The sequence below is a fragment of the Bubalus kerabau genome, chromosome 4 (assembly GCF_029407905.1).
Source record: "Bubalus kerabau isolate K-KA32 ecotype Philippines breed swamp buffalo chromosome 4, PCC_UOA_SB_1v2, whole genome shotgun sequence".
Taxonomy (NCBI): Eukaryota; Metazoa; Chordata; class Mammalia; order Artiodactyla; family Bovidae; genus Bubalus; species Bubalus kerabau.
Window position 1 is genome coordinate 89,172,732 of NC_073627.1, and position 15,697 is coordinate 89,188,428.

The following is a 15,697-nucleotide window of genomic DNA, read 5'->3' on the forward strand; positions in this document are numbered from 1 at the left end:
AACTAAACATTTGGTGATAAGGATGCTGTAGCATCGGAGAAGGCAATGGCACCGCACTCCAGTACTGTTGCCTGGAAAATCCCATGGATGGAGGAGCCTGGTGGGCTGCAGTCCATGGGGTCGCACAGAGTCGGACACGACTGAAGTGACTTAGCAGCAGCAGCGTGCTGTAGCGTATATGGAGGTCAAAATATAAGGTTGTACACATTAAACAGTAATACAAACTAATATTTTCTCAATTTTTTAAAAGTTTTAATAAAAAATAAGATGACCAATATTCTGTTTTACTATACTGCAAGTCAATCAGCTACTAGGGCAAAAAGAAACTCCAACAGTATACTAGCAGAGTCCTTAATACCATAAAATTATAGTTGAGTTTCCTGCCTAGTAAGCTTACAATTACTTGTCATACTACTTCTATTTTAGATCAAACCTACAACATAACCAAGGAAAACCTTTCAGTGGAGTTCTAAGCTCCTCATACCCTTTTTATGTTTTCACACACAGCTCATCAGTTTCCTCTCCAAGGCTGGACGATATTGCTCATCAACACGTGGCATACAAGATTCTAAAACAGCATGACAATTTTATGATTGACTCAGGTAATCATAGCTCTCCTGAGGGAAATCTGCTCTTCAGGCTCACCTCTCCTGCGTTTCTGCCATCCACAATCTCCCGTGGAGGAACCTCAGGCTCTTACACACTCAATTACACTCTACTGATTTATAGTGCCAAACAGCCATTCACACGAGGGCCCTCCATAAACATTACTGGATTATGCCAACTCAAGTGATTGATTCTGGGCCTCTTAATGTGCCACCGCTCTACACACAATCCTTATATATCCAGTATGATTTCAGTTCTTCAAATGAGGCTCCCGATCCACACCTTGCATCTATTGTCTTCTAAGAACAAGCCTACGGCTAAAAGAGCCAACTACTGGAGAAAATAAACTATAAATAGAAAGCAGGTGAAACATTACAGGTAACAAAGTTTAGCACTCATTTACAGGGAGCACAATCAGTGTGAAAATTATTCTGCATGACTAAAAATGTCCTTAAATCATCATCAAAAAAACTAAGATGGCTATGATCCACCTGGAAAATCTCACCAGAATGCAAGCTCTGATTGTCTGAGACGGGGTCTGAGATTCCACATTCCTAACAAGCTCCCAGGAACTGCTAATGCTGCTCAAAGCTCTGCTACTTCAAGTATGGTAGGGAAACAGCAGTATCAGCATCACCTGGGAGCTTGTTAGACCAGAATACTGAGCCCATGTTAGGTCTAAGGAAACAGAATCTGCCATTCAACAAGGTCTCAGGTGATGAAAATGCATGGTAGAGAGCTGCTAACACACCATCTTATACTCACTGTTGATCAGAATCACCTGGGACTTTTCTGAATCTGATTCAGTTGGTCTAAGGTATTTCATTGTTCCTATGTTCATCTGGTTTTAGGCATACCCAGACTTAGTGACTGAACAACAGCAGCAAAAGGCGGTTCTCATGAATAGCCAGTGTTGAGAACCAATGAAATTAAAAATACTTAATTGGGTAGCTCTAGGTTGATAAAGCTATGGTTAATGGGTGAGGAATTTGAGGAAATGATGAAAATGTCCTAAAATTGATTATGGCAATGATTGTATGACTACATGAATATACTAAAAATCATTGAATTGTATACTTTAAACAGGTCAGTTGTACAGTACAGTATGTGAATTATATTTCAATAAAACTGTTAAATAAAATTTTAAAGCTCCAGTAGCTTTCCTATTTTAAAATAAGTAAATAACTCCTCCTGAATAATGATGAAGTGGAATTATTTCCTATCCTGGAACTCTGCCCCAAGAGTGTGAACCTCTTTCCCAGACATCCTGTATCCTGCATTGAACCTGGACTGGCGATTCATTTCTTATATGATATTATACATGTTTCAGTGCCATTCTCCCAAATCATCCCCTTGGGGCTGGTGCACTGGGATGACCCAGAGGGATGGTACGGGGAGGGAGGTGGGAGGGGGGTTCAGGATGGGGAGCATGTGTACACCCGTGGTGGATTCATGTTGATGTATGGCAAAACCAATACAATATTGTAAAGTAATTAACCTCCAATTAAAATAAATAAATTTAAATTAAAAAAAAAAAGAGAGAACACAAATGCTTGTATGACCCATCTAGAAACATTAAGTCCTGCTCATTTACTCCTTAGGTTCAATCCTGGTTAAGGTAATGTGAGTCGGACACGACTGAGCGACTTCCCTTTCACTTTTCACTTTCATGCATTGGAGAAGGAAATGGCAACCCACTCCAGTGTTCTTGCCTGGAGAATCCCAGGGACGGGGAGCCTGGTGGGCTTCCATCTATGGGGTCGCATAGAGTCGGACACGACTGAAGCGACTTAGCAGCAGCAGCAGAGGTATACATGTATGTAAGTAACAGGCACTATATATTAGGAGAGGCACTCACGGCTTCTGATAGCAGTGGTGTCAAATGCTTGAAACTGCAGGATTTATATGCTCAAGCCAATGACAATTCCCAAGTATGTCCAACTTTCCCTATTGCATCACCACAGCCTTTGTAAGTCATTTTCCCCCAGAACCAGTGCCCTTGTTTAGGGGGCCATGCATTCATGCTTTATAAAAGGTATATTCTAGATGCATCACTGAACAGATTTTCTAGGACAATATACACTGATTATAGGACATCTTCTGGCATCCTCTACTAAGTGGGAGCCCCTCTCTTATGAAATGACTTTCTAGGACATTCAAGGCAATGGTTAAGGTCACCTTCACAAGTATACCTTCCCTTGCCCAAACTCTCCCATAAAATTCAATGCATTTCACTGGAACTATTGCTGTATATATATATTAAAAATATATATATATTTATTTAATATATATTTATTTAAAATATATATATTAAAAATATGTATATACCATGTTACATTCTATGGTCTCCTGCATTGCATGTAGATTCTTTACCCTCTGAGCCACCAGAGAAGCCCTATATAGATAACAACAACAAAAAGGCAAATCAATGCTGTTAATTACTGACCCTGCCTTGGGTAATAACCCTTGGCTAGTCCCGTTACTTTCTATAGTAAGGAAGTTTACCTTCCTGCTTTTAATACATTGGTTCAATGAACTCTTCAGTTTTCACAGTATTGGGAAAATGATTCTATATCCCAGATCAAAATGAATGACTTGAATTTTGGACAAAAGATTCCAATTCCAAGGAAGCAAGCTGAAAGCCACAGTAATGATACTCAGCATACGGCAGTCAATTCTATCTCAATACTGAGTGTTGGAAATACTAACTTCCTGAGAAGTTAAGACTCACAGTCTCTGTGAACTTCAATAACTAATTCTTAATGAATTAGCATGTCTTAATTCATAACTTATTTAACAATTCGCTAAAAACAAAAGTTTTAAAAGAAAGGAGAAAAGGCTTACCTAATATTATATATATCCTGAATATTCTTCTCCCCGCTGTGTCCTTCCTTAACAGCTTGCATTTGTAATAGTTTCATAATGGCTTTTATCAAGCCATGTGTATTTCTGTAAAGAAATATAATAGCATGTCAAATGTTATAAAGTGAACAGTCTACTCAGGTACTTAATCCTACCACTTTTGAATAGTTGAACACTTGCCACCCACACTGAACAGTAGCCATCCACATATACCTAGCTTATTCCATAGCACAGCCAAGAGGCCTACAAGCTCCCATTCAACACAATGAAAGGAGAAGTGAAGTCAAAGAATCAAACTACCAACCTATCTATCACCTCACTGCATATACTGGGGGGAAATCAATCGGGGAAAAGTAAACATTAGCCCACATAATTGCAGGCAGTGACCACATCAATTACCCACACTGAATAATCAAGTCCTTCATTTATAAATATTAGCAGACCATGGAAAATAATGAGACAGATGAAATGGAATGGCCACTAAAAAAAAAGTGGGCCAGGGGACCAATCAGAGCAAATAACCCCCATTAAAATAAAGCTAATGGGAGCAGGGAAGAGAAATTTAAGTTTTCTCCTTATTCTCTGTAAGCAGCAGCAGGATAATAAATCAGAAAAAATGGCCTGCTTTTTAAATTTTTTTCCTGCTACTAATGTTTTCTAACTATTAAATAAGGATTTTATTTCAGCTTTCGTGAGGTAAAACTAACAAAAACAACTGTAATATAATGTGTACAAAATGATTTACGTGTGTATTTTAAAATGGTTGCCATAATCAAGTTAATTAACACATATATCACCTCACATAGTTACTTTTTAATTTTCATTTTTTTGGATAAAATGCTAAATACTCTTAAGCAAATTTCAAGTACACAATACAACATTGTTGACTTTAGTTACTATGCTGTACATTAGATCCTCAGAACTTAATCATAACTGGAAGCTTGTATCTTTCGACCAGCATCTCCCCATTTCTCCTACCCGCCCCTGGCAACCACCATTCTACTCTCTGCTTCTATCTGTTCAATTTCTTTTTTTAGATTCCACATATAAGTGGTACCATATGGTATTTATCTTCCTCTGTCTGGGTTATTTCACTTAGCACAATGCCCTCCAGGTTCATCCACGTTGTCACAAATTACCCTGATCTCTTTAAAGTAAGATTCTCCCTGGGAATGAGAAAGAAATCTTAGAAATACAGATTATTTGCTAAATGAAAAAAAAACAATATTTTAAAAATCATAACTGTTAATAATTAAGGAGCATCTATTGTAAGTTAAGTACTCTCTTGAGTGCTTAACACGTATTATGTCATTATTATCTAGAAATCACTGCTAACTTTACCATAGGGCTAGGACAAGACCTGGACTTAATTAATAAAAGTCATTTAGGGCAATTATGTGAGATGGTATTTAGTGTACTCTTTTATGGCATTTAAAGTTTTACAACTGGTAAATGGTTTGGCCATGCTGTCCAATCCAGCAGCCAATAGACACACAGGCTACTGAGCACTTGTAACATGGCTAATCTGCACTGGGATGTGCTGTAGTGTAAAATACCTGCTGTATTTTAAAGACTTAGGGACTTGCCTGGTGATCCAGTGGTTAAAAACCTCCTGCCAATGTGGGAGTCATGAGTTTGATCCCTGGTCCGGGAAGATCCCATATGCCACAGAGCAACTAAGCCCGTGCACCACAATAAGAGAAGCCATTGCAGTGGGAAACCCAAGCCCAGCAAGAAAAGTAGCCCTCACTCGTGGCAACTAGAGAAAGCCCACACATCAAAGAAGACCCAGCAAAGATAAAAATAAATAAACAAGAGGAATAAAATATACTTAAAAAAAAAAAGACTGAGAACACAAAAATACTGTAAAATATCATATGTAGATTTTAATATTGATTACATCTTGATTACATACATATTTTTGATATATGAGGTTACACAAAATAGATTATTAAAGTTAATACCACTGGTTTCTTTTTACTTTTTAATGTGGCTACTAGGAAAATTTTGAATTATATATGTGGTTCACACTTGTGGCTCAGAATATATTTCTATTTCACAGTACTGCTAAAGACACTCATGGTTTGTTTCCTAAGTAGATTCTTTAGTGAGCAGTGAGGCTTTTCTTGCAGTTGAAGGATTTCCCACAATCTACACAACAGTATGTTTTCTTTTCCACGTGGCTCCTCTTATGACCATGCAGTGTACATTCATGAATGTTTTGTGACAGGCAGCACACAAACATGGTTTCTCTCCTATGTGGATCCTCTGGTGAAGAGAGATATCTTGACACTGCATAAGCCTGTTCCCTAAGATTCTCTTTCCTGTGTGTTCTTTGCTGTATGTCAAACCGAGGTTCAGCTTTTCTCACATACCCTATATTGGTGTTGCATCAATTCCACTTTGCTTTCACTAAAAATATGGCCAGTGAATCCCACTGTGACTCAGTGAAAATTAAAAAGTAAATTTTTTGAAAACTAGTGGGAAGTACAGTTGTCTTAGAAAGGTCTGATGGTATGGCATGCCCTTGGGAACAGAGGTTCTGTCTTAATGTTTCTTCCCTCATGACTGCTCAGATTCTTCCAGGAGCCTTCTCTGTTGACACTCTTGAGTTTCTAGAGTCCTCTTACTCTGAAGCTTAGGAAGAAAATATCTTAACATCCAAACATTCAGAATAAATTCCTTCTTTACAATTCCTCACACCATTCATTCCCTTTTACAGAATGAGACCCATCCTGCAGCTAAGGACCCTGGACTTTAAGAAAAGGTATTTTCCAGTCTATGCTCCAGCTCTTCACAACTCTGAATACTTTCCTTTACCAAGATCTAGAGATCCTTCCAGAGAAGGCAATGGCACCCCACTCCAGTACTCCTGCCTGGAAAATCCCATGGACGGAGAAGCCTGGTAGGCTGCAGTCCATGGGGTCACGAAGAGTTGGACATAACTGAGCGACTTCACTTTCATGCATTGGAGAAGGAAATGGCAACCCACTCCAGTGTTCTTGCCTGGAGAATCCCAGGGACGGGAGAGCCTGGTGGGCTGCAGTCTATGAGGTCACACAGAGTCGGACACAACTGAAGCAACTTAGCAGCAGCAGCAGCAGAGATCCTTCAGCATGGAGATCATAACTGATCTATCACTAGTTTATCAAGAACCTATTCTGAGTATGAAGGTCTGACCTCAGTCACACAGATGCTCCTTGAAGCTTCAGGGGGATTCAATTCCTCCAAATATGCAAATTGGCTAAAGCTAACTCATCAGGCCTTAGTGCTACAATCTTGCTTTTTGAAAGTTAGTCTTTCAAAAATCCTACAACTCTGACCTAAGCCAGTGCCCAGATTTTCGACAAGACTATGAAATCTCCGGTCTATACCTAGGTTTAGCAGACAAATTCTAATCATCACTGAGTCAGTGAGCACTTTCAGATCCCTCTGTCTGACTAAGACCTACCACCGGAGGTCTACTGTGGTTTTTTGCCTTGGTGAGAGCAGCACTACGTGTTCAGAAGTTTCCTTGTCTTCTCATCTTCAATGTTTATGCAACTGATGATCAGCTTTAAAGCTGATTTCAGCCAAAAATAACCCGATTTATATATGGATGAAATGGAGATGGAAAAAGTCTAGACCTCACCTAGTAACCTCATAAGACCACTCCCTGGGCCTAATGATGAGTTTAAAGGGTACTCATATTAAATGATCAGTACTGATTGAATTTCTGGCTGAATTTCTTCCATGAAATATGAATTAATTAAATAATCCCTTTTTGTATGTAAAACTAAATTGGTTTTCCTTATCTAATGATCTATTTGTCATATGAATAGTTTAAGAGAAGATAGATAACAGACACGATTTTCAACCAACTGGGGTCACTTACTTCTTTGTGAAAGCAGTACAATCACACAGAAAGCACATACATCCTATGTACATTTAATTCAAGGCATTTCCAAGATCCACTGTGACCTGCAAATTTTCAGATTTTAAAATCTTTATGTTATACCTTGCTTTTATTTGTGGGCTGAGATTTTACTATGTGGATAACTGAGTCCGTACTATATTTTAAGCAAGAGTGTAACATGAATAGATTATGAATATTGAAAGATGATGGCATCAATAAATCATGTGTAGATCCATTCAAGTAGTAACATAGTTGCCTTAAATTCAATTGAATATTTTCTTAAATTTTTAAATATTTCAAGTGAGCTGAGAGGGATGGATGGTTTCAGATTTTCATTTAAGTCCCTGCTTTAATTCTAATTTACTGGAAAATGTTGGGCAAGTCACTTAATGCCTATGCGCAAGTTACTTAAGGCCAACATCCTCATCTGAGTAACTTAGAATCATGATTATAAACTCAATCTTGTGTTGTTTTAAAGAATAAATTAATGTATGTCAGTAAAGTAGTTATTTTTTCGATAAATTAATAATCTAATACTTACACCGTTAAGATTGCAATGTTTCTCCCTTTGTAAGGTTACGCAAACAAAAGTGTCAGAGTTCATGAATACAAAAACCTAGAACATTCCTAAAACTAACTACAGTTAATTCATAAATGCCTAAATCCTAGCATTTTCCATCTTTCTTCACAAAAATCTCTTTCTCTTGTTTTCAAGCCATTGTTACTTTGCATCTGAAATTTGTTGTTACAAAATTCAGTTCAGTTCAGTCACTCAGTTGTGTCTGACTCTTTGCGACCCCATGAACCACAGCACGCCAGGCCTCCCTGTCCATCACTAACTCCTGGAGTTCACCCAAACTCATGTCCATTGAGTCGGTGATGCCATCCTGTAGGAGACAGGAAGAATAAAAGAAAAGCAGGCCCCGGCAAGGGCCACAAAATAAATTTACAATTATTGATAAACTGGATTCTATAAGGCATGAGACTATTGGAACAAGTCCAGAGGGAACAGTTAGTTCATAATCTTGAAAACAAGATATGATTCTGGGGTCAGAAAACTGACCCCAGACTGTTTCTCAACTGGTGTCTCAGAGTCACATGTTTTATGTATCTGGTAGAAAATCTATAGATAAGAATATTAGTCATAGTTACTGATTTGTTATTGATTACTGTTTCCTAATTACTCAGTGGTTAATGATCATTTTGTTCTTTGGCCCCGAAGGCCACATGAGTTATAGTTTAATTCCCTGAATATTCTTTCCTTCATGGATGAAAGTATAATAAATCTGGCTTGGATTCAGTTTTGGCACCTTCACCTTGGAGCAGTGTTGGTCCCCTGATCCTCATTTTTCTCTGAATTTTTGTGTCTCATTTCTCATTCTCTCGCCGTATCACGCTTTCGGAAACCCTGCTTGTTGAGCTGGTCTCAACACCATCCAACCATCTCATCCTCTGTCGTCCCCTTCTCCTCCTGCCCTCAATCTTTCCCAGCATCAGGGTTTTTTCAAATGAGTCAGCTCTTTGCATCAGGTGGCCAAAGCACTGGAGTTTCAGCTTCAACATCAGTCCTTCCAATGAACATTCTCATGGACTGGTTGAATCTCCTTGCAGTCCAAGGGACTCTCAAGAGTCTTCTCCAACACAACACTTCAAAAACATAAATTCTTCTGCATTCAGCTTTCTTTATAGTCCAACTCTCACATCCATACATGACTACTGGAAAAACCATAGCCTTGACTAGACGGACCTTTGCTGGCAAAGTAATGTCTCTGCTTTTTAATATGCTGTCTAGGTTGGTCATAACTTTCTTTCCAAGGAGTAAGCGTCTTTTAATTTCATGGTTGCAATCACTATCTGCAGTGATTTGGCCCAAAAATAAAGTCAGCCACTGTTTCTACTGTTTTCCCATCTATTTGCCATGAAGTGATGGGGCCAGATGCCATGATCTTAGTTTTCTGAATGTTGAGCTTGAAGCCAACTTTTTCACTCTCCTCTTTGACTTTCATCAAGAGGCCCTTTAGTTCTTCTTCACTTTCTGCCATAAGGGTGGTGTTATCTGCACATCTGAGGTTATTGATATTTCTCCCAGCAACCTTGATTCCAGCTTGTGCTTCTTCCAGCCCAGCGTTTCTCATGATGTACTCTGCATATAAGTTAAATAAGCAGGGTGACAATATACAGCCTTGACCTACTTCATTTCCTATTTGGAACCAGTCTGTTGTTCCATGTCCAGTTCTAACTGTTGCTTCCTGACCTGCATATAGGTTTCTCAAGAGACAGGTCAGGTGGTCTGATATTCCCATCTCTTTCAGAATTTTCCACAGTTTATGGTGATCCACACAGTCAAAGGCTTTGGCATAGTCAATAAATTAAAACTCTGTAACTGAATTCTATATGACTGCAGAAAGAGGTTACAACAATTTGAATAGTGCTAAAAATCAAAATAATAAAAGAAAAAACATAGTCATTAGAGAAGCTAAAATCAAAGAAAGGAGAGAAGAAAATTTCAAAGTCTTCAAATTGAAAGGGCTACCAAGTGCTAGGCAAGAGTCTTGAAAAAATTAATTGCTAACATTTCCCAAATCCAAAGATGAGAAAAAAAATCCTATGAACTTTCAGTTATAAAATAAAATCTGTAAAATAAAGACGATTAGACTGACATCATATCTAATTTGGCATAAGATTTCTCATCTGCAATGCTAAATGAAGCAATGCATATGGAATTATGAGGGAAAGGTTATATAACTTAATAAATCTAACCTCCCAGAATGACTAAGTGTAATGCATGAAGACAAAAGAAATAATTTTCAGACATAATTTTCTGAAAGTTTTTCTTAAAGAGGCTCTCCAGTTAAAAGATAATGTATAATGATTATACAATTTTGTAAATATACCAAAACCCACTGAATTGTACACTTTATAAAAATGATTTTAATAAATGAATTATACCAAGAAAACTTTTTTTTTAAGATAAAGTACAAGAAAGAAATGAATAGATTGAAAGACACAAAATACAAAGAACTTTGGTCACCAAGGAATTCCTTGGTGGTCTAATGAGTAGGACACAGTGCTTTCACTGAGGGTTCAATCCCTGGTTAGGAAACTAAGATGCCACAAGCCACTAAGTGTGGAGGAAAAAAAAAAAAACTTTGGTCAGAATGAACACCAGAAGAATTTACAATCCAGTTTTAACATTTTTCAAATGTCACTATAAAGATTAAAGCCACTGTTAAGAGAGGTTTTAGAGGGAAAAGTGTAAAAAAGACAAAAAAAGGAAGACGACCTGTCATAAAAATTCCAGATCACTTTAGCAAAGTTAGTGGCGAAGGGTTTTGGGGGAAAGAAAACATAAAATTAACATGAGAGATAAACTGAGATGAAATATTACATATATGACAAATATCCACAAAACAAAAATAAGCAACAAAATGAAACAAATCATATAACAGAAAAGTGAGCAGAGAATATAGATAAGCAGATCACAGAAGAGTAAGATTCATAATATCCAGGGTGGATGAGTGAATGGGGAATAAGTATTTTCAGGTTGAGCATGCATTTGTTCAGACTTTATGGAGGGCAATTTGGCAATTTAAAAGTTTAAATGCAGTCTTTTCCCCATAAATTGCGTTCCTAAAAACCTATCATGGGAATTCCCTGGTGGTCCAGTAGTTAAGGCTCCACACTCTTACTGCCAGGGACCTGGGTTTGATCCCAGGTCAGGGAACTAAGATTCCAAATGCCTTGAGGCACACCCCCAAAAAAATGACCTATCATATAGAAATACCCTTACATATACCCAAAAGAAGATCCATTTGTTATCTTAAAGAAATGGAAGAAGAAAACTACATTTGACAAAGGAGAAATATTTAAAATAAGATATAATCATATAAAAAATCATATCATAAAATATGATATAATCACATAAAGTAGTTTGCAGCTATTAATAAAGATGCAAACAGATCTATGAAAAGACGTTCCAACATATATTAAGTGAAAAAAACAAGTTTTAGAACACTATACATATGAATAGAATATCCAATTTGAAAATACTTCAAGTGTATGGGGCTGAATGTAAAGTATGGGCTTTTTTTATAGGTCTAGAAATGGGGCTCCAGTTTCACTGGAATTAGCTGGTCCCTGATCCTGTGTGCCTGGATCTGATTTCAGATCACCCTAACTTTCCCAAGATTGTTGGATGGCATTGCCAACTCAATGGACATGAGTTTGGGCAAGTTCCAGGAGATGGTGAAGGACAGGAAAGCCTGGGATACTACAGTCCATGGAGTTGCAAAGAGCTGGATACGACTGAGGGACTGAACAACTTTCCCTATATTCTAGAGGAAACAAAGATCAATATTTGGAGGAACCTCTGAGCCACCCTACATGCCCTAAGCCTTTCTAGTACTGTCACTTCCTAGTTCTACCAGGGCTCAACAAGAAAGTGAACTTTTAAAAAGAAGAAAAGAAAGAGAAAAAATTATAAAAAGGAAAATTTTTGCCACTTACTACTTTCACTACCTGCAAGTGCCATTGCTTGAGTTTTCAAAAAAGTATGTATTACTTCTATTTTCCTAAATAGTGAAAAAAGCGGGGGTGAAATTTATAATCTCAAGGTGAGGTGGGACTCACTGAACACAAATAGAAGATTAAACCTCATCTGCAAGATAGACAGTATGAGCATAAATTTAAATAAACAATGAAATAGCTCAGTATCATTTATTGAGAACCTGCCTTCAGTCACAGTTTAGCACTGACATAAAATCATGCTAATTTGAGGAACAGACCTCTGAGAATAGTATCAGGATCTGAAATTAACCCTGAGACAAGCAGGCTGGTTGTGTATAAGATACACAGAAAGTTATTTTAAAAATACAAGAGAAGACTTTAATCAATGCAGAAGAGATCTGATTAGACATAACAACTAACCTGTTCATAGTACAATGTGTTCAGGAGATGTCACTACCAAAAAATGGCTTATCCAACTGCCTACTAGATATTCCCACTTTGGTGCCTAAATTGTGCCTTAAATCCAACACGTCCAAAACCAGACTCATGCTCTTCTCACACACCTGGTCTTCTAATGTTTCCTACCTGCCTGTCAGGGAAGCCATAAATCAAGGAATCACCTTTGATATATTCCCTTCAGTCGTTCTTGTATTCAATCCACCTCAAATGCTTCATCCCCTAAATATCTCACAAATCCATCTATTTCCCTTCAACTCCAGGCAGCAGCCATCACCCCTCCCCTGAACTGTAGTAACAGCCACCTGAACCCAGCTCCCTATACCACTCTAACTGCCTAGCCAGAAGGCAGCACTTTCAATGTTATGTTCACACTGCAGCCAGAATGGTCTTTTTGTAATCACTGATACTCAGCAGATAAAAACACTTCAACAGACTCCCTCTGCACTCAGGATAAAGACCCAAATCCTCTACAGCAGCCATCATGGCCTGCATTGTCTGACTCCTACCCTTATCCCCAGCTTCATCTCAAACCACTCTCTGCATAATGTTGGCATTTTTCAGGCCTTCCTAAGAAGTCATCTCCCACCCACCACAGGGACCTGCCACACGCTACTTCTTATAACTGGAAAAGTCTATCCTCTTCTATTTCCCGAAATAAATTTTATTCATGCCTCAGTCTCATGTTGAGTCACTTCATCAGGGAAGTCTTCCTTGACCTCCATGACAAGGTCGAACTCTCATGTTAAAGGCACAACCAGCACAGGGTACTCTGTCTGAATGCAGTTGAAGATATAATTGTACGACTATGTGATTATGGCATCTCTCTCTAAACGAAAAACATCATGAGTGCAATGACTACATCTGCTTTCCTCACCGTGATCTCACAGCACCTAGTACAGGCATACAAGAGATATTCAATAAGTGTTTAATTAGTACATGAACAGGTGGATGGATGGAAGACAGCTAAGATATTGTCTTGCTTGGATTCAGAAGTGACCTCTGAAGGTAATTTCTAGTTCTATAATTATGTGATCTTATATATGCACACTGAAATTACAGTATCTTATATCTATATAATTATAAAGTTCATTATTTGTGTGCATGCTCAGTCGCTCAGTCATGTCCAACTCTTTGCGACCCTGTGGACTGTAGCCCATCAGGCTCCTCTGTCCATGGGATTTCCCAGGCAAGAATATTGGAGGGGGTTACCATTTCCTCCTCCAGGGGGTCTTTCCCAATCCAGGGATCAAACCAGCGTCTCCTGCACAGAAGGTGGATTCTTTACTGCTGAGCCACTGGGGAAGCCCAAAGTTCTTAGTTTATTACTAAATAGGCTAACATGAATGATATTACTGGCTATGGTTACAGTCCTTTCTGGGATTGTACACTTAGCAAATGAGGGAATCGTAAATACTCGGAAGATAAAATTAATATAATATCCTTTACATTATCAAGCAATGAAGTAACCCTTGGGGAAGGGAGGCAGGGGTTTTTTGTTGGGAGTTTTTTGTTTGTTTGTTTTAAAATACATCTTAAGCCACATAGTTATAACATTAAAACCAACTTAAGACTCCTGACAGAATAAGTAAAGTACAAGAAATATTCAGCACAGTCAACAGAGATTTAACTACTATGTTGAAGACTGCCCACCATGCAGACAAGTTCACCACACTATAAATTAACACCTAAGAGAATCTTACGAGTATTAGATGGTTCCTTTGACTTAAGATCAGAGCAGATGAAAGGAGTCTTTGGAGGATGCTATTTTTTTCACCCCCTTCCCTCTTAATTCATTTGTTATATATGAAAATCATTAAGTAGCAATAGGACTTTTGAAACTAATAAAATTTCTTCCTCCCTCTCCCTTTACCTTGTCTCTCTCTCAAGCTGCTTCTAAAAGAGTGGGTCTAAAATAAACTCAAAATAGTGAAAAGATAATAAAGGCTCAAAATATAATTTTTTAAAAGGGACAGAGGATGGAAAAACATCAATTATGTTTAAATCCATGAGCTCATTGTAATTTTTATAAAATAAAATCTAATTGTTCAACACTGATGGATGTTTTTAAAAACTGATATTCTGAAGTTTAGCTAATAAAAAGAAAAAATCAGGTAGATATCTTACCTTTCCTATACAAACTGTACTACTGGTTAACCAGATAGTAGATACGGGGAAAGTTCTCTTTATAGCAATATTTCAAATAATAAGCAAAAAAAAAAAAAAAAGAATTAGAAACTCACTGTTTTGAAACTCCTAATGAATTAATCAATCTAGCCATTAAGCGCAGACAGCTAACATCACCAAAAGAGAAAACAATGGGCTGTTATGTCCCTTTGGATGGAAGAACAGTTTACCATCTATGCAGAAGTCTTCCCTCCTCTGACACTCCCCCTCAACAACAAAAATTGAACTTAAATCTCATCAAATTTCTAGAGCACACTTTTAATTTATAGGAAATACAAAGAACCAGTCAGCAAAATTCACACTGTGGGAATCACTTCAAACAACCAAGTTTTTTCAATAAATGTAAGAAAGAGACAGAGAGATGGAGAGATGCAAAGCAGAGAGCCTATAGGTTAAGAGAGATATTAAAGACATAACAACTAACTCTTATTTGGATGGTTATTCCAACAAATTGCTTTAAAAAAATTATGAGGCAATTAGAAAACTGAATACTGGCTAGATATTTAAAAATCACACACACACACAAACACATATCCTGGTATAATATTACTAATGTTTTTATTTTTAAAAACATATACACTTAATATTTACAGAAGAAATTACACAATATCTGGGATTTGCTACAAAAGAATATGGCAGGAGGGAATTATGGAGGAGCAGGACTGGCCATGAGCAAAAAGTTGTTAGGCTGAGTAATAGGAATATGAGGGTTCATAACACTATTCTACTTATTTTTTTTTTAATTTTATTTTATTTTTAAACTTTACATAATTTTTGAAATTTTCTATAGAAAGCTTTTAAAATCAAAGAGTTCCTCTTTGTAACACCTATTTTTTCTAAAACTTTCTTGTTTGTGTGTGTGCATGTGTATGTGTGTGTGGCACGCTCCAAGCTAGATTCCTTCCTTTACCTTCCTTCCCTTGGCAACCAAGTCAATGGCTATTTCTATATTACTCTGTTTGGAGAGATAATACATGCTTTCAAAACAATATTCCAGAGGATGGTTATAATGATGAAGATGATGGAAAACATGGTGTCATCTTGCCATCACAACAAAACAATTATGTTATCTTTGACAATTGCTCTCCATCCACTCAATTGCTATTCCCTCTATTACAGTCGGAGCAACACAGATCGAATATCATTACCTATACTTAAATACAATAATATTTCAAAGCTAGAGCT

The 15,697-nt window shown here is 37.5% G+C and overlaps 1 protein-coding gene across 4 annotated transcripts in view; it reads right to left on the reverse strand.

Moving 5' to 3' along the window:
• The window catches only part of FOCAD (focadhesin), a 305,178-nt gene that overhangs the window by 247,812 nt on the left and 41,669 nt on the right, over positions 1 to 15,697 (reverse strand). For all 4 annotated transcript variants that reach the window (XM_055577935.1, XM_055577936.1, XM_055577933.1 and 1 more), the window contains one exon: positions 3,451 to 3,555. In XM_055577935.1, coding sequence (XP_055433910.1) covers positions 3,451 to 3,555 — 105 coding nt within the window. The remainder of the gene's footprint in view (positions 1 to 3,450; positions 3,556 to 15,697) is intronic.